Raw genomic sequence first — 26,500 nt, forward strand, 5'->3', positions numbered from 1 at the left:
CTTTCACCCAGCAATCTCGGTGTGCTCTGTCAAGGTCAGCACCGTTAGCCCTGTTTTGCAGAGGAGGAAACCGAGGCACGGGGCATGGCCGCGACTTGCCCAGATCTCCTGAATCCCAGCCCAGTGCTCTATGTGCCATGCCACTCTGCCTCTCTGAAGCATTAACACACTGTACTCCTGCAGCTGGCACTCCTGCCCAGGTTTTCCAGAGGGAGTGGGGCTGGCATGAAGGGAGCTCCACTCCACACAGGTCTCCTGGGTACCGAGGGATTCAGCGCCCAGGGCTGGTGGGACAACAGAGGGCCCAGAAGCAGGCAGCACATGTGGCACATGGCCAGCCCCGAACCACATTCCCTTGGCAGGATGGGCATCGTCACCTAATGGACCAGAGGACATTTCCCATCATTGGGCCCATGGGGCTACACCCCTCTGTTACAGGGATGCTCGGAGCATGCATGCCAGGTACCCTAGCCCCCATGCTCTGCCCTGTCCCAGCCCTGCCTGGCAGCACCCCTGCAAAGCCTGGCACCTACTCGTCTCAGCAGTGAGCACTGAGTGAGGCAGGTTGGGCAGGACATGGGCATCAAAGATGCCACCCCAGTACGTGCCATGTTGCAGAGACACCAGAGGAAGGAGACTGACAGGGTCACCACGAGGGGTCAGCCGGCGGGGACCCCCCGGCCACCCCTTTACACGCAGGACAGACAACAAGCACCTGGCACAGCCTGTGGCTGCATGCTGAGCTGGATGCTGCTTCCCCTGCCCTCCTCACTGTGTGCCAGACAGCAGAACCAGGAGTGAAACCCAGCAGCTGGCTGGCAGTGGGGAAGTCGTTCCCCACAGGCCTGGTGCCCTCCAGAGGCCGGGAAAACCTTCCCCAGGCAGCTGCACTCAGGAAATGTTCAGCCCACATGTTCAGCCCCGAGTGCTGTCCAAAAAGGAAGGGCAGGGAGAGGGGGTGGCAGGCTGCAGGCCAGATCCCCCAGGGCAGAGGGCCAGTCTAGGCAGTGCTGACACAGCTCCAAGCCAGCCAGAGTCTCCCTGGGCTCCATGCCAGCCAGGAAAAAAGGGGGGCAAAGCCCTGGGAGCCCTGCGTGAGCACTGTCCTCCCTCCAGCTCGGCTCTACCTGCACAGGGACTCCATCCGGGGGGAGGCTAAGGTTCCTGGGGATCCGGCAGGTCACTTCGTTCTTTAGCACGCTGGGATGGCAGTCCTGGCCCGCCACAGTCACGGTGATGCTCATGCAGCCCACCAGTGCGTCCAACCCGATTTGCTGCACACACAGCCACCGTCACAGGGATCCCCCAACCCTAACTAGAGAACTCCCCCACCTGAGCCACCCCACCTCCCCGCCTCCCCCAGGATCTCCCTGATCTGAGCTGTCCCACCTTCCCCCGGAACGCTCCGGCCTCTCCCTGGAACCCCGCCCCCACCTGAGCCACCCTGCCTCTCCAAGGTTACCCCCACTCCCCGGCCTGAGCTGCTCTGCCTCCCTCAGGAACTACCTCACCTCCCCGGGAAACCCCCTGGCCTCTCCCAGGAACCATCCCACCTGAGCCCTCCCAGCTCCCCTGGGAACCCCCAGGCCCACCCCTCCCCAGGGTGCCGCACCACCCCAACCTCAGCTCCAGCCTCTCGCCTTGGCTCCCATCCCTTCACCCTAAACCAGTGCCCTGTCCTTCAGGGCCAGTCATTCATCCCCCTGCAGGCCCTCAGCCCGCTAGCCATGGCCCCGGGCCCTCCCTCACTGGCCATGGCCCCAGACCCAACCCCACCAGCCATTGGCCCAGCCCCGGGCCCTCCCCCACCCTCTCCCACTGGTTATCCCTCCATGTCCTGGGCCCTCCCCTCTCCCATCCCCACCAGCCATCATCCCATGCCCTCGGCCCTCATCTCTCTGCCCCCCAGTTCTCTCTGGCACTCTTCTGGCCCCCAGCCCACCAATGCAGGCCTGGCCTGGCCCCCTCAGTCCCACTCCTTCCCAGGCCCCCTGCCTCCCGCAGCCCCCTCCGTACATGGATCTCGATCTCGTCGTCACCAGACTTGAGGTGGTACTTGTGGTCGTCGTGCTCAAAGGACAGGATCTGAGGCTTGGGGTAGTAGTGCAGGAGGAAAGCCCTGCGCCCAGGGGAGCCATCCAGCAGCACGGTCAGGTTGCCATGGGCGTTCTCCACCCTGTTAGCGAAGGGGTAGGCTGGGCTCTGGCACACCAGCTGCTCGGAAGAGCGCAGCCCCGTGCACACCTGAGGGGACACGGTGCGTTGGAAGGAGGGTACCCGGGAGCAGAGCTCACAGTGGGGAGGGGACCCGGTGCTCCCTGGATATGGCCTGGAACCAGTTCCCAGGCACGCCATCAGGCCCAAGCCCACGCCACCCTTTGCTCTGCTGGCTGCATGCTATGGACCCAGCCTGGGCCTCTTGCCATCCCCCCCGCCCCACCACAGGCACACTCCGTCTGCAGGGAACCCGTGGCTGCAGCACCAAGTTAACGCGCCCACCTTGGATAACTGGAGACCAGAGCTACCAGTGACATGAGTGTGTGAGCTCTCAGCCGCCTCCTGGGAAATGCACAACCCCCTGTGACTGGCACGGCCTGGGCCCAAGACCTCAGACTGGGACAGCAGGGCCTGTGGGCCAGCACTGAGCAGAGCCCAGGGCTGGGTTAGCATGGCTCGCATGCTGGGATTGGAGGGCACTGGCAGAGCTGGGCGGACACAGGGCAGGGCTAGCAGGGGCTGCGGGGTGGGATTGAAGGGAACTGCCAGAGCTAGGGAGGAGCCCAGGGCTGGGCTAGCAGGGCTTATGGAGTGGGATTGGGGGGGAAATGGCAGAGTTCAGGGTGGCCCAGGGCTGGGCTAGCAGGGGCTGAGGGGCAGGATTAGGGGGCAGTGGCAGACTGAGTGGAATCTCCTACAGCGCCTGCCTGCACCAGGCCCGACCAGCGTTTCAAACCCATTTTTCTCTCCTCCTTCAGCACATCGTGCCCAGCTCCCTGACGGTGATCCCCTGGCCTCAGCCGGCCCTGGCCCACGATGCCGGCCCTGCCCCACCCCTCATACTCACCTTGGCCTCCGTCACCACGCTGGCGTCCACAAACTGGATTCTGGGGTAATACACGGAGTCCAGGCTGGTGCCATGGATGGTGAGGGCCGAACCCCTGCAGAAGGTCACAAATCACTGCCATATGGATTGTGAAGCACAGCCCTGAGCCTGGGACCCCAGGGCCAGGGGAGACCTGGCCAGGGCACACTGGGGGCCTACAAGCTGGGGGCAGCCCCTGGCCAGAGCATGCTGGGGACCTGAGGGCCGGCAGAACCCTGGATGGGATGCACTGGGGACCCACAGGCCGGACCAGCCTCCAGTGTTGGACGTGCTGGGGACCATGGGGCTGGGGAACCCCTTACAGGATGCACTGGGGACCCACAGGCCAGGGGAACCCCGTACGGGATGCACTGGGGACCCAGGGGAACCCCAGCTGGGGTATGCTGGCTAGATATGCTGCCCAGGGCATCTGGTGTCCACAAGGGGAGCTGTGCCTCCTGTTCCTAACCCCCCATGCTGTGAACTCCCACGTGTCATGGGCTTGCAGAAGGAGGCTGGGGTTGCCCATGGAATCAGGGGGCTGCCCCATCCCCAGCCTGGAGGGGGAACACCTTGGCTCTCAGGAGGGGGCCCTCAGCCTGGTGAAATGGGCCAGGCTGCTGGGCACAGAGTGCTAGGCTCTTCACCGTCCCCTGCAGGGAGGCGGCCATGCAAGCTGGGGGTTGGGGAGGGAGGCTGTGATCCAGGGAGGTTGGAGAGTAGGGTTGGAGTGGTGGGGGGGGGTGACATTATTGACATGAACTGTGACTGTATAGATCATTGTTGCAATCACTGTTATATATTTGCAGTCAATATTGTACAAAGGTTGCCAAGTGAGGTGTCTATGAAAAAGGTTATGCTTTGCTAGTTATGATTATGCTATCTGTAGGCATGAATCATTTTTGTATTTAAAGTATTGGCTCTATACTGTCTGTATTTCAAACTTGTGCTATGCTTCTGGGTGACACTCCAGACAATTTGGCATCAGCACTGCCTAGCCTGCTTGATGGCCCATTAAGGACCATCAGCTATACAAATGACCCATTGAGAGAAGGCAAATACACTTTGTGACTCATCAAGGTATACGGGACATGCCTATGGACAGAATTCTCAGGTTTTTCCACGCCTTGTGCTCGGTAGCTTGTTTTTGGAACAAAGGAAGCACAGGCCACATGGCAAGACACTATAAAAGGCAGCGGCGTCTCCTCCATCTTGTCTTCAATCCTGCTTCTTACCTCTGAAGGTACTTTGCTACAAGCTGAAGCTCTGAACAAAGGCCTGAATGACCCTCCCAAGCTGTGGATTTACTCCAGAGACTTAATTTAAACCTGCAGTTTATTCCACCACTGCTACAAGCGTGAAACAAGAACTTTGCCATTACTGTATGTAATTGATTCCATTTAACCAATTTTAGATCTCATCTATATTTCTTTCTTTTTATGAATAAACCTTTAGATTTTAGATTCTAAAGGACTGGCAACAGTGTGATTTGTGGGTAAGATCTGACTTGTAGATTGACCTGGGTCTGGGGCTTGGTCCTTTGGGATCAGGAGAACCTTTTTTCTTTTACTGGGGTATTGGTTTTCATAACCATTCATCCCCAAAAGGAGCAATGCTGATGGTGATACAAGGGAACTGGAGTATCTGAGGGAATTGCTTGTATGACTTCTGGCTAGCCAGTGGGGTAAAACTGAAGTCCTCTCTGTTTGGCTTGTTTGGCATGCCTTAATAGTAAAGGAACTACAGCCCAAAGCTGTAGTTCTGACTGTCCTGCTCTAAGGGCATGGCTACACTTGCAGATGCAGAGCGCTTTGAGTTAAACCAGCCTTTGTAGAGCGCAGTAGGGGAAGCGCTACAGTCTGTCCACACTGACAGTTGCAAGCGCACTGGTGTGGCCACATTAGCAGCTCTTGCAACGGCCACAGAGAGCAGTGCATTGTGGTAGCTATCCCAGCATCCAAGTGGCTGCAACATGCTTTTCAAATGAGGGGGGTGGGGTGGAGTGTGATAGGGAGTGTGTTGTGTGTATGTGGGAGGAGAAAGAGTGGGTTTTTGGGGGGCTGAGAGCATGTCAGCATGCTGTCTTGTAAGTTCAGACAGCAACAGACCCCACCGCCCCCCTCACACACAGCATTCCACAATAATGGTTGCTTTGTCTCTGGCTGTCAATCGGAGCTTTCAAAGGGCATATTGGCGTGCCTGCAGTGATTCCAAAACAATGACAAGAGTCGCCACTTGACTTAAGGGGATTATGGGACATTTCCAGGGGCTGATCAGAGCGCAGTAATGCAACACCTCGTTCACACTGACGCCCGGGCGATTCAGCCAATGCACACCAAGTGTTAATCTTCTCGCCAAGGTGGAGTACCAGGAGTGCTCTAGCCGTGGAGTCAGAGCGCTCTACGTGCCTTGCCAGTGTGGACGGGTGGTGAGCTAGGGCGCCCGGGGCTGCTTTAATGCGCTCTAAATCACAAGTGTAGCCAAGCCCTAAGCAATTTGTCCTGAATTGATACTCTCAGTTGTGTCCCGCCAGAGGCCGCAACCCTCTGCGGGACATAGTGGGACTGTGACCTGCGGGGTTGGAGTGGGAGGGCTGTGACCAGAGGGACTGTGATCCAGAGGGGTTGGAGTGGGGGTGATGTGACCTGTGGGGTTGGAGTGGCTGTGATCGGGGAGATGGAGTGGGGGGCTGTGACTGGGGGGCTCCAGGGGTGGGGGGACCCTTGGCAACTCTATGTCCTCTGGGCACTCACTCGTAGGTGCAGTTGGGGGAGATGTCATGGAGGACAGGGTCTTGGCGGTACTGGAATGGCTCCGGGGCAGGGAACTGCTCCCCGTCTATCCACAGGGCCACGGGGACATCACCCAGGTTGCTGGCTGCAGGGCTGGTGCAGCGAATCTCGGTGGGGCTGGGAACAGAGGACAGCACAACATGGAGACAAACAGACCCCCGGCTGGGCTGCAGCCTGCCCCTCAACCCGCCCTGGCCCACATGCCCCCCGGTGACCCGCCCGGACCAGCATAGCCGACACCCCCACGCTGGCCATCCCATAGCTGGGAGCGTGCCTGGCCCCATCCGTGCCCCAACAGGCCCTGGCAGTCCTAGGGCAGGAGCTCCCCTAGAGGGCTCTGCCCCCAAGATGAGCCCCAGGCACTGCAGACAGACATGGGCTCTAACACACTGCAGAGTGTCTGTGGCACCAGACGCCATCCAAAGGACCCCACATGGGTGTTTGTGTGTAAATATGACCTCAGTGGAGCATGTACACACGTACGGAGCTGGCCGCACCCAGCCACGCCGATCCAGCCGCTAAGCCGCACTGACCCAGCCATGCCACACCACACCTGGCCACACCAACCCAGCCATGCTGACCCAGCCACACCTGGCCATGCTGATCCAGCCACACCAATCCAGCCACACCCAGCCACAGCAAACCAGCCACACCTGGAAGCACCGACTCAGTCACACCTGGCCATGCTGACCCAGCCACACTGATCCAGCCACACCTGGCCATGGGGAACCAGCCACACCTGGACACGCTGACCCAGCTGCAATGACCCAGCTACACTGAACCAGACATACCAACTGAACCGCCCCCAGCTACGCTGACCCAGCCACACCAACCCGGCCGCACCGACCCAGCCACACCCGGCCACGCCAAACCAGCCGCACCCGGCCACGCCGATCCAGCCGCACTGACCCAGCCACACCCGGTCACACCTATCCAGTCACACCAGCCCAGCCGCACCTGGCCACAGCAGCCCAGCTGCACCAACCCAGTCACTTTGGGAGCAATTTGTCTAAGCAATTTGTCCTGAATTGATGCTCTCAGTTGTGTCCCCCAGAGGCAGCATCGTTACAATGGCGTAGTCATGCTAGGATACACAGAACCAGGTCAATTAAGCTTTGGATCAGAACCCCAAGCTATCCAAATTTGAATTTTGGGATTGAGAGTTTGGTTGGTTAAAGAGCAGTTGCAATGGGTGAGCATATGAGGGCCTTGACAAAAAAGCCCTGGAAGATTTGTGTTCAGAAAAGGGGATAAGCTTTGAAAAGAAAGCTACAAATCAAGAACTGAAAGCTCTGTTAATGGCCAGTGAGCAGAAGGCAGGAGCACAGTCCTTACCTGATGCTACAGAAGCTGCAGAAGCAATTAGAATGCAAAAGGCAGCAGATAAACTGCAACTTCATCATGAACAGAAACACAGACATTTGATGGCTGGAAAAGCAAAATAATGGCTGAATTAGAAAAAGAAGCTAAAAGAAAGAATGGCTGAATTGGAAAAAGAAGCTGCTGAAAGAGAGGAAAGGGCTTGTGGAAGGCAAATGGAACAACTGGCTGCTGAGGAGAGGGTTCAGCAGATGCAACCAGAAACTGCCAGACTTAAGCTCCAAGTCAAAAAAGCAATGGAAGAACAGCAGAAACTGTATCATCTTGAAAGTACAGTTTATAACAATGTTGGTATGTTGTATAACTCTGAGCAGTTGTCTAGGTGTAACTGAATGTACCCCAACACTGCCAACTTTTATGTAAATGCTGTTACTGTGAGTTCAGTAGAAGGTGACTCCATAAATTGTGCCAATGCTATGTATGGGAGTGGTAATGGAAAATTCATAGAGAGTGTAAACGTCAATGGTAAAAGCTGTTTAGGGCAAATTATAGCTTCTAACATCACTCTTGTTAAAGCAGATCTTGTCAAAGAGGAAGATTACTTACCAAATCAGAGTGTGAATATTGTAGTCCTCTATGAGCTTACTGTAAGCATGCCTTTAGCCAGAATCCACCTTGAATAGAATGGTGCTAAGCATGAAGTTATAGCTGGTGTAAGGAAGTTATTGCCTAAGGATCTTTTGATTGGGGGAAATATTAAAGCTTTGTTCAGTCCAGGTAACCAGTCACAGGAAAGGAATGATCTTAAACCTGTGTCTATTATGGGCAATGATTTGCCTGGGGAGGGTTTCTCCAAATGTTTGTCTGAGTAAAAGAGCTATTTGTCTGTGAATGAAGTTTCTGAATGTCTGTCTAATGGCTCAGAAGTGAATCTGGAATTAGATCAAGCACAGAAAGAACTCATTGGTCAGGAAAATGTTTCTCAGGAGCAAATTAAAGCCCTAACTGAGGAAGGCAAGGAAAGTTTGAATGAGCCTAGGCAGCCTTGTGAGCTAATGGCTTTGTCTAATCAGCAGTTTGGGGAGGCAAAGATAGTGGAAAATGAGTGTCCCTATACCTTACCTGTGTGGAGAATTGTAACAGTAAAGGGAATGTGCCTGTGTCTGTCAGGGGTATTGACTTGCCTATGGAGGGAGCTACCCCAGTCTCCAAGCAGTTGTCTGTGAACAGCCCTGTGTGCTGGGACAAGGGAAATGAGATCCCGAGCTGTGTGTCTGGTAAAGGAAAATGTGTCTCCAGTTCTTTGTCCATGAAGCAGACAGAAGGTGCCTTTCAGCCTGTAATGGTTGAGTGTAGTGCTATTGTCTCAGAGTTGGTTCTGGATTCAACTAGAGCCCAGGAAGGAAATGGTCCTAAGTTTGTGTCTACTAGGGAGAATGGCACTGTAACTAGGTTGCATCCAGTTAGTGTCATGGCAAAATCCCAGAGACCAGACAATTCTGATGCTTGTATTTTGCCTGTTGCTAATGTGTGGCTGGAAAAGGGTGTAGCAACTTTGCCTGATCACAGTAATATCCTAGCCAGGGCACGAGGAGAGCATAAAGGTGATTCAATTGTGTTGCCCACTGACAGTTTGGAACTTGCAACAAGGTGGAAATAATTCCTAAGCTTGCGTGTGCTGAGCCTGGTAACCTGCATGTTGCCAGTGACTGTGACAAAAGTTGCAGAGGGAAAGAGAGTACCTGTAACCTTTTATCTAGTAAATCTATGAGTTTGCCTGAAAGGGGATTGTGTAGAAATCTGCCTGATGAGCCAAATGTGATCCTGGATGTATGTGAAACCCAGGAAAGTGTTCCTTTAGAGCAGGGATCGGCAACCTTTCAGAAGTGGTGTGCCGAGTCTTCATTTATTCACTCTAATTTAAGGTTTTGCATGCCAGTAAAACATTTAAACGTTTTAGAAGGTCTCTTTCTATAAGTCTATAATATATAACTAAACTATTGTTGTATGTAAAGTAAATAAGGTTTTTTAAATGTTTAAGAAGCTTCATTTAAAATTAAATTAAAATCCACAGCCCCCCAGACCAGTGGCCAGGACCCGGGCAGTGTGAGTGCCACTGAAAATCAGCTCGCGTGCCGCCTTTGGCACACGTGCCATAGGTTGCCTACCCCTGCTTTAAAGCAAGCCCTAGGTGAAGAGGGTAAGGGCAGAATTTCTGTGAGGGGTGAATTGTTGCTTAGAGAAGCTCCTAGGGAAAGGAATCCTCATGGTAATCTGTGCAAGCAGTTTGCTGCAACTGATGGGTGTGAATATAATTTAATCAAAAAGGTTTCAGTTCCTAGCAGCCAGAAATGTTCCATTTGGAATGGATTCACTGACTTTCCTTTTGAAAGATCCAATGTGGATAGCGTTGAAAAGGTCTCAGATGAAATGAAAATTGTCAGGGAATTTAAACAGCCCTATGACCAAGTGGCTGTGTTTGGCCAGCTTGTTGGGAAGACGATGGTGTTGGAACAAGAATGTCTCCACACTAATTCTTTAGGTGAGCAGTCTGTGCTTCAGGGTCCAAGGACAGATGCAGTTACTGGTGTTTCAAAGCAGAACAGTTTTATGGCTGAATGTTTAAGGATGCAGGGAAGAGCAAGCAAATTCTCTCCCTCAGACTCTTTGGATTTGTGTGGTATCTGTGGTTGGCGGCCCATACCCCGACTGGGGTGACGGGCATGAGTGAGTGAGAGTCATTAAGACAGAGTCCAGCCTTGAAATTGGTAGCAGTTAAGAATCTGAAAACTGGTGACCAGGTTCCTGTCTGTGTTGATGCAAACTACCTGGCTGACAGGGAGAAGAAAGACTTGCTAATAGCTGTTAGCAAAGAGAGTACACCCAATCAGCCAGTGGATTCTGTTAAACAAAAGAAATCAGGGTTTAATCCTTCAGGGCAAGGAGGGAAAAGGGAACTAAGGGCAGGAGTGAAAGTAACTTAAAGGACTTACCAGGACTTTGGAGTCCTTAGGAGGGGGCGGGGCCTCTTCCAGAAGAGGCGGGGCCTCTTCCAGAAGAGGTGGGGCCTTTAAATCCCAAGACTCTTTAAATCACCCCAGGAGCTACCAGCTGCACAGGCAGCTGGGAGCCCCAGAGCTAGGAGTGATTTAAAGGGCTTGGGGCTCCAGCTGCCCTACCGCAGCGCAACCCCAGGCACTTTAAATCGTCATCGGAGCCTGGGGGGCTCCCAGCTGCCACCCCAGGCTCTGGTGGAGCTTTAAAGGACCCTGGGCTCCGCTGCAGTAGCAGCAGCCGGGAGGCCCATGCCCTTTAAATCACCACTGGAGCCCCAGTGCAGCTACCCCAGGAGTCCACCAACCGGACTCCGGTGGTGATTTAAAGGGCCCCGGAGGTAGCAGCAGCGGGAGCCCTTTAAATCCTTCAAAAAACACCGACTGGGCAGGATTTTTGCAGTTCCTTCTCAACTGCATGAAACTAGTCCCTAGGTTGCTGGGGAGGGGGTAAGGACCCAAACACCTATGAAACATTTAAAGATTTTCACTCAAAAACCATCCCTATAGCTATTGAGAGCAAACACCTTGCACTTTCTGGAGTTCTGAAATTTCCTATATTTCAAATTGCCTTGTGCTGCCCTCCCAACCAGTCCCCTTACCCCGTGCCTCCAACAGCGCCCCGCCAGCCGGTCCCCCCTGCCCCGCGCCCCCAGCAGCGCCCTGCCAGCCGATCACCCTGCCCCGCGCCCCCAGCAGCGCCCCGCCAGCCAGTCCCCGCTACCCCGCGCCCCCAGCAGCACCCCGCCAGCCGGTTCCCCTGCCCGCGCCTCCAGCGGCGCCCGCCAGCCGGTTCCCTACCCCGCGCCTCCAGCGGCGCCCGCCAGTCGGTCCCCTGCCCGCGCCCCAGCGGTGCTCCGCCAGCCGGTCCCCCCTGGCCCGCACCTCCAGCGGCGCCCCGCCTGCTGGTCCCCTCTGCCCTGAGCTTCCAGCAGCGCCCCGCCAGCCGGTCCCCCCTGCCCCACGCCCCCATGCCTCCAGCAGCACCCCGCCAGCCGGAACCCCCTGCCCCACGCCTCCAGCGGCGCCCCGCCAGCCGGTCACCTCTGCCCCGTGCCCCCAGCGGCGCCACACCAGCGGATCCCCCCTGCCCCACGCCCCCAGCGGCGCCCCACCAGCCGGTCCCCCCTGCCCCGCGCCTCCAGCGGCGCCCCGCCAGCCGGTCCCCTTCCCCGCGCCCCCAGCAGCACCCCGCCAGCCGGTCCCCCCCTGTCCTGCGCCTCCAGCGGCGCCCCACCAGCCGGTCCCCCCCGCCCCGTGCCTCCAGCAGCGCCCCTCCAGCCAGTCACCCCTGCCCTGCACCTCCAGTGGTGCCTCGCCAGCCGGTCACCCCTGCCTCATGCCTCCAGCAGCACCCCGCCAGCCGGTCCCCCTGGCCCGTGCCCCCAGCAGCTCCCCGCCAGCGGCTGGAGCCCCGGCCTTTTAAATTGTCCCCGAGCCCTGCTGCCAGATTCCCGAGGAGGCAGCAGCAGGGCCCTGGTGGCTATTTGAAGGGCTGGGGCTCCGGCCGCTGGCAGGGTACTGCTGGAGGCGCGGGGTAGGAGGACCAGCAGGCAGGGCACTACTGGAGGCGCGGGGCAGGGGGATCGGCTGGCAGGGCGCCACTGGAGGTGCGGGGCAGAGGGGACCGGCTGGTGAGGCACTGCTGGAGGCGGGGCAGGGGGAACCGGCTGGCGGGCAAGGCTGGAGGCACGGAGCAGGGGGGACCGGCTGGCGAGGCGCTGCTGGAGGCGTGGGGCAGGGGGTTCCGGCTGGTGGGGCGCTGTTGGAGGCACGGGGTAAGGGGACCGGTTGGGAGGGCAGCACAGGGCAATTTGAAATATAGGAAATTTCAGAACGCTAGAAAGTGGAAGGTGTTTGCTCTCAATAGCTATAGGGATGGTTTTTGAGTGAAAATCTTTAAATGTTTCATAGGTGTTTGGGTCCTTCCCCCTCCCCAGCAATCTAGGGACTAGTTTCATGCGTTTGAGAAGGAACTGCAAAAATCCTGCCCAGTCAGTGGTTTTTGAGGGATTTAAAGGGGCCCCAAGTCCTTTAAATGGCTGCCAGGGGGGCCGATCTGCCCCGGTAGAGTGCACTGGCTTACTTTCACCGGTGCTTTGAAGTGTGAGTGTGGTCACAGCGCCAGCGCTGGGAGAGAGCTCTCCCAGCGCTGCAGGTACTCCACCTCTCCATGGGGATTAGCTTGCAGCGCTGGGAGCCGCGCTCCCAGCGCTGGGGCACTGTTTACACTGGCACTTTACAGTGCTGCAACTTTCTCACTCAGGGGTGTGAAAAAACACCCCCGAGAGCAGCAAGTTACAGCGCTGTAAGGCGCCAGTGTAGCCAAGGCCTTAATTTTGCAAAGGGAAGCCACAGGTTAACCCTAAAATGTCAGAACCCCAATAGTATTGAGCCAAAGGTGTGGCATGACAAAAATGATTGTGGATGGACACTGGCAATGGATTTGTTGTTACTGCTAATGGTAATTTTTGTAACTAATGTGTTGCTATTACCAAGAACTGTAAAAATTGTGCCTAATCTTTTGAAAAAAGCCCTTGAACATGTTAAAAGGAATACATGAGAACATACTTTATTTTAAAAGGCCTTGTTATACTGATGTTTCATAGTTAATGCCTGTAAAAAGTATTGGAACTTTTCACAGCGGAAAAGACATTCCAGACCTGATGTGCTGTATGAAAAAGGAAACTAAGGCACACTACCATATTGTTTTCACAGCTAAATGCCAAGATTCCTATGCTATGGACAACATTAATATCTACATTGTCTTGATAATAATTGGGTTCCAAACATTTGCCAGAGTTTGTATGGATAAAATAGCTATGGATAAAGTAGGACATTGAATGTCAATGGTAATTGGGACAAAATAAAACATGATTTTACAAAAGGTAGATCATGCCAAACCAACCTGATCTCCTTCTTTGAGAAGGTAACAGATTATTTAGACAAAGGAAACGCAGTGGATTTAATTTACCTCGATTTCTGTAAGGCATTTGATACGGTTCCACATGGGGAATTATTAATTAGATTGGAAAAGATGGAGATCAATATGAAAATCGAAAGTTGGATAAGGAACTGGTTAAAGGGGAGACTACAATGGGTCATACTGAAAGGTGAACTGTCAGGCTGGAAGGAGGTTACTAGTGGAATTCCTCAGGGATCAGTTTTGGGACCAATTTTATTTAATCTTTTTATTACTGACCTTGGCACAAAGAGTGGGAATGTGCTAATAAAGGTTGCGGATGACACAAAGCTGGCAGGTATTGCTAACACAGAGAAGGACCGGGATATCATACAGGAAGATCTGGATGACCTTGAAAATAGGAGTAATAGTAATAGGATGAAATTTAATAGTGAAAAGTGCAAGGTCATGCATTTAAGGATTAATAAGAATTTTGGTTATAAATTGGGGACACATCAGTTGGAAGTAACAAAGGAGAAGAAGGAACTTGGAGTATTGGTTGATCACAGGATGACTATGAGCCGCCAATGTGATCTGGCTGTTAAAAAAGCTAATGCGATCTTGGGATGCATCAGGCGAGGTATTTCCAGTAAAGATAAGGAGGTCTTAGTAACATTATACAAGGCACTGGTGAGACCTCATCTGGAATACTGTGTGCAGTTCTGGTCTCCCATGTTTAAGAAGGATGAATTCAAACTGGAACAGGTACAGAGAAGGGCTACTAGGATGATCCGAGGAATGGAAAACCTGACTTATGAAAGGAGACTCAAAGAGCTTGGCTTGTTTAGCCTAACCAAAAGAAGGCTGAGGGGAGATATGATTGCTCTTTATAAATATATCAGAGGGATAAATATCGGAGGGAGAGGAATTATTTAAGCTTAGTATCAATGTGGACACAAGAACAAATGGGTATAAACTGGACACTAGGAAGTTTAGACTTGAAATTAGACAAAGGTTTCTAACCATTAAAGGAGTGAAGTTCTGGAACAGCCTTCCAAGGGGAGTGGTGGGGGCAAAAGACATATCTGGCTTCAAGACTAAGCTTGATAAGTTTATGGAGGGGATGGTATGATGGGCTAGCCTAATTTTGGCAATTAATTCTTCTTTGATTATTAGCAGGTAAATATGCCCAATGGTCTGTGATGGGATGTTAGATGGGGTGGGATCTGAGTTACTACAGATAATTCTTTCCTGGGTGCGGCTTGCTGAGTCTTGCCCACATGCTCAGGGTTTAACTGATCGCCATATTTGGGGTCGGGAAGAAATTTTCCTCCAGAGCAGATTGGCAGAGGCCCTGGAGGTTTTTCACCTTCCTCTGCAGTGTGGGGCATGGGTCACTTGCTGGAGGATTCTCTGCACCTTGAAGTATTTAAACCACAATTTGAGGACTTCAATAACTCAGACATAGGTTAGGGGTTTGTTACAGGAGTGGGTGGGTGAGATGCTGTGGCCTACCTGTGCAGGAGGTCAGACTAGATGATCATAATAGTCCCTTCTGACCTTAAAGTCTATGAGTCTATGTTCTTTAGCTCTTGGAAAGATCACATGAGACATACAGGAAGAGCAAGGATCCAATCCACTATTGTTCTAACCAAGTTTTACCTTAAGTGTGTAAAGAGATTCAATCATGTTATTGAACATGACTTTGAGAAACCATTTCTGTTATACACTAATACAGCTAATAATTAGCTGTAGTAAGACAGGACCAAGGATGGGGAGCTCTTGGGATGCAGTCAGCGATGTTTGTCTCATCCCTTCCTGCATCAATTTTGCGTTGGGGGTGTGACGTTATTGACATAAACTGTGACGATATAGATCAGTGTTGCAACCACTATTACAAATTTGCAGTAAATATTGTACAAATGTTGTCGAGTGTGGTGTCTATGACAAGGTTATGATTTGCTGGTTATGATTATGTTGTCTGTATGAGCTTTTCTGGGAATGTTCAAACTAATGTGTAAACAATGGCGTCCGCCTACAAACTCAGTCATGCATGGACATGTGACTTGCCCATGTGACTCCAAGCTCCATCTTGCTTCTGTGATTTTCCACAGTAAAAACAAAGGAGTGTCCTTCCATAGGGAAGAGAATATAAAAGGCCCTGGAAACCCCTCCATTTTGTCTTCAATCCTGCTTCTTACCTCTGGAGGAACTTTGCTACAAACTGAAACTCTGAACAAAGAACTGAATGACCCATCCCAGCTGTGGATGTACTCCAGAGACGTGATTTGAACCTGCAGTTTATTCCATCACTTTGCCATTAGTGTATGTAATTGATTCCATTTAATCAATTTTAGCTCTCATCTATAATTTCTTTCTTTTTCTAAATAAACCTTTAGATTTTAGATTCTAAAGGATTGACAACCGCGTGATTTGTGGGTAAGATCCGACTTGTATATTGACCTGGGTCTGGGGCTTGGTCCTTTGGGACCGGGAGAACCTTTTTTCTTTTCATGGGGTATTGGTTTTCATAACCATTCATCCCCATAAGGCAAGGTGCTGGTGGTGATACAAGGGAACTGGAGTATCTAAAGGAATTGCTTGTATGACATCTGGTTAGCCAGTGGGGTAAAACCGAAGTCCTCTCTGAATGACTCATCACAGCTGTGGATGTACTCCAGAGACTTGATTTGAACCTGCAGTTTATTCTATCACTGCTACAAACCTGAACCAAGAACTTTGCCATTGCTGTATGTAATTGATTCCATTTAACCAATTTTAACTCCCATCTATATTTCTTTCTTTTATGATTAAACCTTTATATCTTAGATTCTAAAGGACTGGCAACAGCCTGATTTCTGGGTAAGATCTGACTTGTATATTGACCTGGGTCTGGGACTTAGTCCTTTGGGATCGAGAGAACCTTTTTTCTTAGAATCATAGAATCTCAGGGTTGGAAGGGACCTCAGGAGGTCATCTAGTCCAACCCCCTGCTCAAAGCAGGACCAAACCAAACTAAATCATCCCAGCCAGGGCTTTGTCAAGCCTGACCTTAAAAACCTCTAAGGAAGGAGATTCCACTACCTCCCTAGGTAACCCATTCCAGTTCTTCACCACCCTACTAGTGAAAAAGTTTTTTCCTAATATCCAACCTAAACCTCCCCCTCTGCAACTTGAGACCATTACTCCTTGTTCTGTCATCTTCTACCACTGAGAACAGTCTCGATCCATCCTCTTTGGAACCCCCTTTCAGGTAGTTGAAAGCAGCTATCAAATCCCCCCTCATTCTTCTCTTCTGCAGACTAAACAATCCCAGTTCCCTCAGCCTCTCCTCATAAGTCATGTGCTCCAGCCCCCTAATCATTTTTGTTGCCCTCTGCTGGACTCTCTCCAATTTATCCACATCCTTCTTGTAGTGTGGGGCCCAAAACTGGACACAGTACTCCAAATGAGGCCTCACCAGTGCTGAGTAGAGGGAATGATCACATCCCTCGATCTGCTGGAAATGCCCCTACTTATACATCCCAAAATGCCATTAGCCTTCTTGGCAACAAGGGCACACTGTTGACTCATATTCAGCTTTTCGTCCACCGTAACCCCTAGGTCCTTTTCTGCAGAACTGCTGCCCAGCCATTCGGTCCCTAGTCTGTAGCAGTGCATGGGATTCTTCCGTCCTAAGTGCAGGACTCTGCACTTGTCCTTATTGAACCTCATCATATTTCTTTTGGCCCAATCCTCTAATTTGTCTAGGTCCCTCTGTATCCTATCCCTACCCGCCAGCATATCAACCACTCCTCCCAGTTTAGTGTCATCTGCAAACTTGCTAAGGGTGCAGTCCACACCATCCTCCAGATCGTTAATGAAGATATTGAACAAAACCGGCCCCAGCACCGACCCTTGGGGCACTCCACTTGATACCGGCTGCCAACTAGACATGGAACCATTGATCACTACCCGTTGAGCCCGACCATCTAGCCAGTTTTCTATCCACCTTACCGTCCATTCATCCAGCCCAGACTTCTTTAACTTGCTGGCAAGAATACTGTAGGAGACTGTATCAAAAGCTTTGCTAAAATCCAGAAATAGCACATCCACTGCTTTCCCCTCATCCACAGAGCCGGTTATCTCGTCATAGAAGGCAATTAGGTTAGTCAGGCATGACTTGCCCTTGGTGAATCCATGCTGACTGTTCCTGATCACTTTCCCCTCCTTTAAGTGGTTCAGGATTGATTCCTTGAGGACCTGTTCCTTGATTTTTCCAGGGACTGAGGTGAGACTGACTGGCCTGTAGTTCCCTGGATCTTCCTTCTTCCCTTTTTTAAAGATGGGCACTACATTAGCTTTTTTCCAGTCATCCGGGACCTCCCCCGATCGCCATGATTTTTCAAAGATAATGGCCAATGGCTCTGCAATCTCATCAGCCAACTCCTTTAGCACCCTCGGATGCAGCGCATCCGGCCCCATGGACTTGTGCTCGTCCAGCTTTCCTAAATAGTCCCGAACTACTTCTTTCTCCACAGAGAGCTGGTCACCTCCTCCCCATACCGTGCTGCGGAGTGCAGCTGTCTGGGAGCTGACCTTGTCTGTGAAGACAGAGGCAAAAAAAGCATTGAGTACACTAGCTTTCTCCACATCCTCTGTCACTAGGTTCCCTCCCTCATTCAGGAAGGGGCCCACACTTTCCTTGACTTTCTTCCTGTTGCTAACATACCTAAAGAAACCCTTCTTGTTACTCCTAACATCTCCGGCTATCTGCAACTCCAAGTGTGATTTGGCCTTCCTGATTTCACACCTGCATGCCTGAACAATACTTTTATACTCCTCCCTGGTTATTTGTCCAATCTTCCACTTCTTGTAAGCTGTTCTTTTGTGTTTAAGATGAGCAAGGATTTCACTGGTCGCCTGCCATATTTACTTTTCTTCCTACACATCGGGATGGTTTGTTCCTGCAACCTCAATAAGGTTTCTTTGAAATACAGCCAGCTTTCCTCGACTCCTTTCCCCGTCATGTTATTCTCCCAGGGGACCTTGCCCATCAGTTCCCTGAGGGAGTCGAAGTCTGCTTTTCTGAAGTCCAGGGTCTCTGTTTTACTGCTTTCCCTTTTTCCTTGTGTCAGGATCCTGAACTCGACCATCTCATGGTCACTGCCTCCCAGGTTCCCATCCACTATTGCTTCCTCTACTATTTCTTCCCTGTTTGTGAGCAGCAGGTCAAGAAGAGCTTTTCCCCTAGTTGGTTCCTCCAGCACTTGCACCAGGAAATTGTCCCCTACACTTTCCAGAAACTTCCTAGATTGTCTGTGCACTGTTGTATTGCTCTCCCAGCAGATATCGGGGTGATTAAAGTCACCCATGAGAACCAGGGCCTGTGATCTAGCAACTTCTGTTAGTTGCTGGAAGAAAGCCTCGTCCACCTCATCCCCCTGGTCGGGTGGTCTGTAGCAGACTCCCACCACGACATTACCCTTGTTGTTCATACTTCTAAATTTAATCCAGAGACACTCAGGTTTTTCTGCAGTTTCATACTGGAGCTCTGAGCAGTCATCCTGCTCTCTTACGTACAATGCAACTCCCCCACCTTTTCTGCCCTGCCTGAATACTTTTACTAGAGTATTCGTTTTCATAACCATTCATCCCCATAATGAGTGGCACTGGTGGTGATACTGGAAACTGGAGTGTCTAAGGGAATTATGACCTATGGTTAGCCAGTGTGGTAAAACCAAAGTCCTCTCTGTTTGGCTGGTTTGGTGCACCTTAGAAGTGGAGAACCACCAGCCTGGGGCCATAACTGCCCTGCTCTAAGCAATTTGTCCTAAATTGATGCTCTCAGTTGTGTCCCACCAGAAGAAGCATCATTACAGCCACACATGCAATGACCAGAGCCAATACCGGATTTACAATGGCACCACTGGTGTCAGGCCCACGGTGGAAAGGGGCCCCGGCTCGCTCTTCTCCACCTCTGCTCTCTCCTGTGGGGTCAGAGAAGCTTGACGCTGCAGGCTACTGGGGCTCCATGGCAGCCTCTGCCGGCAGCCTGGCTCTTGCCCCACCTCTTTCCCCAGCATCCTACATTCCCTCCCCCCTGCCTTCCCCCACCACCAATCAGCTGGATCAGCTGCTTGCCAGCAGGAGGGGGGAGGAGGAGCAAGCCGCAGCATGCCACTCTGGGGAGGAGGAGGAGGAGAAGAGGTGGGGGTGAGGCCTTGGAGAAGGGGCTGGAATTGGGGCATACCCCCTCCAACCTCCTGTGTGAGCACCCCCACAACCCCAGCCCACACCCCCAGCCCATCCTAACCACTGCACCCCCTCACACACACCCAGCCCCCTGCACCCCCTCACACACCCCTAGCCCCCTTCCCTGACTCCTGTACCCCCACACACACAGCCAGCCCCCGTCCTGACCCCTGCACCCACTACACCGCCCCAGCCCTGACTCCTGCATCCTCCCTCACGTCCCCTCAGCCCTTGCCCTGAAACCTGTACCCCCTTCACACACCCCTAGCCCCCTGTGACTCCACTGTGACTCCAGATGTGTTCTCCACTGTGTTCATTTTTGAAAATTTATAATAAGTGATGCTCGGGGGGTGGGGGGTGCAAGGTGGAAGTTTCACTTAGGGTGCAAAATATCCTTGCACCGGCCCTGGATCCTGTGTTAGCTGAACCCCACAGTCTCCAACCAACCTAGGCAGTACAGCAGACATGGCCCTGCCCACTAGCTCCTCTCCACTCCCTAGTCCACCCGCCACTTCCCCCCACTTAAGGCTTAGCCCTCTTACTTTTAAAAATGATTGCTTGCCCCTCTCCCCCCATCAGGCTTTTCCGGCAGCCCTGTTGCCAGGTATCCAGTTTTAGACTGGAAACTCCAGTAGAAAATGGGGCCTGAGTGTCTAGTCAGCAGTGCTGACTGGAAACTAAATGTCTGGTTATAGGAGGAACCACATTAGCCTCTGCTCATCCCACTCCCAACACCCACCCCAGAGGGCTGGAAGAGAACCTGTCCTCCTGCTGTGGGAGGAGGGACACCTCAGTGCAGAGAGACACAAAGAGAATGGGGTAGAACCAGATAGGTACCCGCTCTATGTGGGCAGGGGCGGATCCTATTTACCCCCCTCCCCAGCCCTGCTGCGCTTGCAGTTTACCCCTGACCCCTCCCTTGCTCCAGAGACCAACCCTAGCTCCTGCCCCACTGTGCTTTTACCCCCAGCCCCTTTTACAATCATTCCCCAGGGGGGCCCACAAATATGTTTGGCGCCAGGCCCACAAAAAGTTAATCTGGCCCTGACCTGAGCAACTCCAGCTGAGAGGCCAATTCAGGGAAGGTAGCTCCCAGGCCGCTCTGACCTACCCCTTCTCAGCTGGGCCACTCACCATACGGCTGTCCAATATGAAGGTTTTAGCTACCCTGACCTAGAGCCGATGGCCCAAGCCCAGCCCCCCAAGCCCAGCCCCCCAAGCCAATGCAGCAATGAGAGCTTCATGCTTGCTGTACCTCTGCTGCCCCACCACGGGGCACTCTGCCCCTCCGAGCGTCACCCTCCAGCTGCTTCCCACAGTCAGGTTTCGGCCCCAGATGGAGAGCTGGGTCCCGCCGGCCAGCGGACCGTACACAGGGTGGACAGCAGTGACATTCGGCACCTGCGGAGCCACAGAGGGCATGGGGCCTTTACCAAGGGAAGTAGGGGGCAGGTCATCCCCAGAGGGGAACCTCTCCAGCATGCCGCCGGGCCAGCTGCCTCCATGCCAGACACAAAGAGGTGGTGATGGGATGGTGCAAGGCAAGGGAGGGGTGCGCCGGGGGGGGGCGGTGTCCCAGCTGGGCACCAGGCCCTGCTTACAGAGGGGCTGGGCCTGACACATGATAGGGACGAGCCGCTGGCTGGAGAGCAGGTATGGGAAGTCTGCCAACCCTGCTCCGGGAGCTGCCATCCCTGGGATCCCAGCTGGCACTGGGGGGCAGCATTCCTAGGCAAGCCCCATTGCCGACCCCTGGCTCCAGCCTGGGGGCGGCTGCTCTCCTGCGGGGCTGTCCCTGCAGCTGGGAGGCAGGCAGGGGAAAGGACGTACCACAAAGATGAAGCCACTGAGGGATGAGGAGCCACTGACGTGGAAGGGCGGGTCCTTCGTCTGCTCCTCGATGGTGAGCTGAACCGTGACAGGCCCTGCCACCACATGGTCGCTGCTCAGCTCCAGCTCGCACACCAGCACGTCCACAGCGGCTTTGGTGGGGGCCAGCATGGGGGGCCTGTGGGACACAACAGGGAGCACTGAGACACGGGGGCAGGCCCAACCCCCTACCCCAGCCAGAGAGGACAACAGTGGGGCCCACACCCATGCCGTGTCCTGTCACCATCCGCAGAGCAGGGGCACCAGCCGGGGAGTGGCTCTGAGAGGGAAAGTCACTGGACTGTCGCCAAAACCACCCTGGCAATCGCTGAATGCCTCTGGTACAAACCCCAGTGGGTGCCACCAGCTGCCCATGCTCCGAGTCTGACGGCAAATCTGCTGGTGCCCCTCAGTCCTGACCCACAGCCCCTCTTGTCCATACTACTCCAGCCCCCTCCTAAAAGGCCTGGTTGCTTGGGGCAGTGGCTGCATGACATGGGGCAGAACTCACTGGGGTGCCAACACTGGTGACTCGTGCTGTGGGGAAAGGCCAGTGGCTGCGTGCCTGGAGGAGCTGATTCCATCACGTACTGCCAGCCCGTTTCCACTCGGGAAAGCTGCCAGCTCCTGGCACCCGTACGTGAAGGGGCCCCACCTGGGGAGATGCTGCAGCTCAAATGCAGACAGAGCACGGGCCAGGGTCATACTGCAGAGAGAGGGGCCCACCAGGGTGTGGGGGGAGAGAGGGAGCTGATTCAAGAACCACCCTGCTCCGCCTTCTCTCTACTACCTAAACTGGCGGAGGTCGGGGGGGGGGTGCTCCAAGCACCCCACAAGCTGAATGGGGAAGTTGCCTCTTCCCCCTCCCCACCCATGTTCTGAGCTGCCCCTGGCCAGGAAGGAAAGCCCCACCCCCAGGTGAGTCAGCCACAGAAACTTCTATCCCCAGGTCAGTGGCAGCCCCGACAGCAACCCCAGAGCCCTACCACCACCCCCTACCTCCTGTCCAGGCTCTCTTCAGGCAGCACGGTGCAGTTCCTCTGCCCCACCGTCACCCGGTAGGTGCTGCCAGCCACGGGAGACCCAACGGCGGCAAAGTGCCTGCGTGACTGGAAGCCCATCCCACAGAGCGTCACCCGGGTGCGGCCATGCAAGGGGGCCCTTCGGGGGTGGAACTGAGGGGAAACAAGGCAGCATCACATCCCCGGCCCACCCCAGCCCCCAGACATCCCGGCTCTCCACTCTCGGACCCCCAACAGCAGCACAGGGCTCACCCACCCAGCTCATGGGCAGCAGGTGGGCAGCCCTGGTGAGGAAGGGAGGGTGCAGGCCAGAGGCTGCCCCTGTGGCAAAACCGTTTGGTGAGCCCTGGGCTATGGCAGGAGGCACGTCCAATGGCAGGCTGAGGGGACCCCAGCGCACTGACAGGGCACGACTCCCTCACGGGGGGGGGGAGGCAGCAGCAGATGGCGTTGGGGGCCGTGCCCACCCTCCCCCTTGTCCAAACCCACCTGTTGTCCCTGCAGCCACCACAGCCTGCAATGATATGATGGATCCAGTGTGGCTCACACCCCAAGGACCAAACCAGCAGCCTCCAGCGTCCAGGGCAGGAGCTACGACAGCAGAAGCTGAAGAGCTCCCCAGCGCTGAGGGGGTTTGTGACGGCCCCCATGCAGCAGGCTGTCCCTAGGGGACCCCTGATAGCTCCCTGCCCGGCAGGACCCCCTGAGGGGGCCCATGACAGCTCCCCACCCAGCAGGACGCTCCCAGGGGGCCCGTGACAGACAGTTCCCCCCCTGGCAGGATGCCCAAGGCAGCCCATGATGGCTCTCCACCCAGCAGGACGCCCAAGGGAGCCTGTAAAAGCTCCCCCCCTGGCAGGACACCCGAGGGGGCCCATGACAGCTCCCCACCCCACAGGACACCAAGGGGACCTGTGTCAGCTCCCCACCCAGCAGCACACCCCAAGGGGCCTGTGACAGCTCCCCGCCCAGCAGGAGGCCTGAGGGGGCCCATGACAGCTCTGCGTCTGACAGGACACCCTGAGGGGGCCCATGGCAGCTCTCTGCCTGGAAGAACCCCCTGAGGGGGACTGTGACAGCTTCCCAGCAGGCAGCAGTCCTGTGGAAGGGCAATGCTGGGAAATAACCTCTTCCAGTACTAGAGTTTATAACTTCTTCTAATGCAACTTAGCAGCTGGGCATGAGGAGGAGATGCCCGCAAGTGCTGCAAGTGATGCCAAGGTGCCCCCGGGGAAGCATCTGACCAGCCATCCAGGGGCTTAGAAGAGGGGGAAAGGAGGCATTTCCCCATTGTGATGCTCTGTACCTCGGGAGAACACCCTACACCCTCACGTTCATCTTTATAAAATGATTGTGTGGTATCCAATGCAAAGTTTGTCATGTTGGGTGTCTTCGGAAGGCTCATGATGCACTGAACATGGCTGTTATAGTGATGTTATAGTAATTGTTACAGTTATGTTATAGGTTATAATTTCATGTATATAGTTATGAGGCTGAAAATGTATCCTCATGGCTTAGAACAAGCTCATGCAAAAACCCTTCAAGAGCAGAGAGGCGGTTCACATCTCATCAGGGCATGGATGGGACAAACCCAGCCCAGCCTCACAGGAACAAAGGACACTGGCCTAGGCAGGAACAAAAGAATCTGTTAGACCCTAGAGGGAGTCACCCCCTTCCTCTGGTCAGTTTGGGACTGCGATGAAGTAATGCTCACCTGACTCTGAGGGGAATGGGGAGGAGCCAAGAGGAAAGGAAGGACATGATAAAAGGGAGACACATTTTGCCATGCTTCCTCTCTCCTCCACCTACATCTACAGACACCACCACCACCATGCAACTGAAATGCTGATCAAAGGGGAGAGCCTGACAGAGAAGTAACCAGCCAGCCTCTGGTGAGAAGCATCTATGTTTTTAAGGACATTGAAAGTGTTAGGAGCGGCTTAGAATGAGTTTTGCTTTTATTTCATTTGACCAAATCTGACTTGTTATGCTTTGATTTATAATCACTTAATCTACCTTTATAGTTAATAAATCTGTTTGTCTATTCTACCTGAAGCAGTGCATTTGGTTTGCAGCGTGTCAGAGGCTCCCCTTGGGATAACAAGCCTGGTTCATATCAATTTCTTTGTTAAATTGATGAACTTATATAAGCTTGCAGCATCCAGCGAGCATAACTGGACACTGCAAGACAGAGGTTCCTAGGGTTGTGTCTGGGACCAGAGATATTGGCTAGTGTCATTTGTTTGCAAGTAGCTGGGAGCAGCTTACATGCCAGAGGCTGTGGATGAACAGCCCAGGAGTGGGGGTTCTCACAGCAGAGCGGGGTAAGGCTGGCCGCCAAAGTCAAGGATTGGAGTGACCTAGAAGATCACTGGTCCAGATAACACCAGAGGAGAACGTCACACCCATGTTAACAGAGATGTTTTTAAACCGCTTGCTGCCATCCCATGGGTCACTCTGCTGGTTAGTTCGAGGCTTTCCCCTGCCCTGCATCTGTCTGCTCTGTCAGCTGATCAGGACAGCTATCTGTTATCCTGGGTGTGTACAGGGCCCAGCACAGCAGAGCCCTTATCCTCACGTGCTGCAGCAATGCAGAGCCCTCGGTGTAACCAGTCCTTGCCGGGGAGCTGGCCTTTGGCAAGGTTGGAGGGGAAGCTGAACTAACAAACACGCTCAGGAGCAGCTGCTAACCGCCCCCTCTGCCCTGTTTGAGTCTCTGCAGGAGGGAGGTGGTGGGAGAGGGAGTTTGTTTTTGCAGAGGACCACGTGTAACCTCACCTAGCAGTAAGGACTCCAGAAAACTGCCTGGAGATGGGGACCCTAGCAACTGGTGACCTGGTGACCAGGAGGCCCAGCCCAGCTTGGCAGTCATCTGGTTCTGGCCAGTGGGAGGACAAAGGGCTGAGGAGAAAGGACCCTGGTGATCTGACCAACCAGTTCCAGCCAGAGGGGAACAAAGGATGGAAGAGAGGAGCCCAGGTTACCTGTTTAGCTGGGACCGAAGACAAAAGATGGGGAGGAGCTGTTGCAGGAGATGATATAGGATGACTATCTGGAAGGAGGGGGCTTCTGGACTAGGGAGAGAGAGCAGCCAGAGCCCACCTGGATGCAGGAGAGACCTAGATGTACGGTGCTGAGGGAGGCCAGGCCTGAGGGCCCAGAGAGTTTCCTGTGCTGGGTTCAGATGCTCAATAAACCCTCCTGTTATACGCTGGCTGAGAGTCACTCCGGTCTAGAGAACAGGGTTGCATTATTCCCTCTGGGGATGGAGGCCCTGGGGGTCCAGAGTGAGTGGGCTCCCTGAGGGGGCCCAAGGCAAGAGACAGACGTGCTGAAGGCTCAGAGAGGTGCGGTTCCAGGGGACTACGGCTTAACCCCCGAGACAGAGTAGACTGAGACAGAGAAGGGCTGTCGCACTGAAGGCAGTTCCTCCCAGGGACTGTGAGGAGCCAAGAAAGAGCACGAGTCCTGGGAGTCTGTGACACAGGGCAGTTACCTTAGACCCAAATGAGAGGGCACATGAGAAACGGCAATAAAATATTGCCAGATCTAGGGAAGGGAAGATGGGGCAGAGGACATTACAAGATGGGAGATTCAAACCAATAAAAGGCAATACTTCTGCACACAACATGCAGGCAGACTGTGGAACTCTCTGCCACCAGAAACTGCAGAGGCCAGGAACTTGACACAATGCAAAAAGAGATTGGACATGGGCACGGACAATGAGAATAGCCAGAGCTGTCATAATTAATAACAAATCTGGCAGGGATATTGAACCTCTTGCCTCAGGGCTTAAGCCAACCTATTAGAGACCAGGAGGGGACCTGTGTGCAGAGGGCTAACACCTCTGGTCCCTGGGAGGCTGGGCCAGATGGATCTCTGCTCTGACCCAGTCTGGCAATGTCCATGTTCCTCTGATAGGTGACAAACCCTGCCCTCTCCCCCCAGCCTGGCACAAAGCCAGTCCCTGCCAAGAGCAGCATGTCCCCTGCCAGCCCCCCTTGGGGGAGGGAAATGCCCAGGTTACTGCAGAGCTAGGAAAGGGGATCGGGGGTGAGCATGAAAGAAAGCCTGGGTCAGTGCAGCAGCCAGGCAGCACCACTCCCTCCAGGGTAGGATTGGCAGTGGGTGTGTTTTGGATCCAGGGCCCTAGGGGCTGCATGTAGCAGGAGGACGTATCAAGGTGCACTGGAGAAAGCGGAGTGCAAAGCGTGGGCCCCGTGGCA

The 26,500-nt window shown here is 53.9% G+C and overlaps 1 protein-coding gene across 3 annotated transcripts in view; it reads right to left on the reverse strand.

The window, feature by feature from the left end:
- The window catches only part of MST1R (macrophage stimulating 1 receptor), a 56,987-nt gene that overhangs the window by 9,634 nt on the left and 20,853 nt on the right, over positions 1-26,500 (reverse strand). For all 3 annotated transcript variants that reach the window (XM_039480724.1, XM_039480725.1, XM_039480722.1), the window contains exons 6-12: positions 22,252-22,427; positions 21,214-21,391; positions 20,639-20,784; positions 5,836-5,991; positions 3,065-3,158; positions 2,017-2,244; positions 1,128-1,274 (exon numbers count right to left, since the gene is read on the reverse strand). In XM_039480724.1, coding sequence (XP_039336658.1) covers positions 1,128-1,274; positions 2,017-2,244; positions 3,065-3,158; positions 5,836-5,991; positions 20,639-20,784; positions 21,214-21,391; positions 22,252-22,427 — 1,125 coding nt within the window. The remainder of the gene's footprint in view (positions 1-1,127; positions 1,275-2,016; positions 2,245-3,064; positions 3,159-5,835; positions 5,992-20,638; positions 20,785-21,213; positions 21,392-22,251; positions 22,428-26,500) is intronic.

The sequence above is a fragment of the Mauremys reevesii genome, linkage group 7 (assembly GCF_016161935.1).
Source record: "Mauremys reevesii isolate NIE-2019 linkage group 7, ASM1616193v1, whole genome shotgun sequence".
Lineage (NCBI taxonomy): Eukaryota > Metazoa > Chordata > Testudines > Geoemydidae > Mauremys > Mauremys reevesii.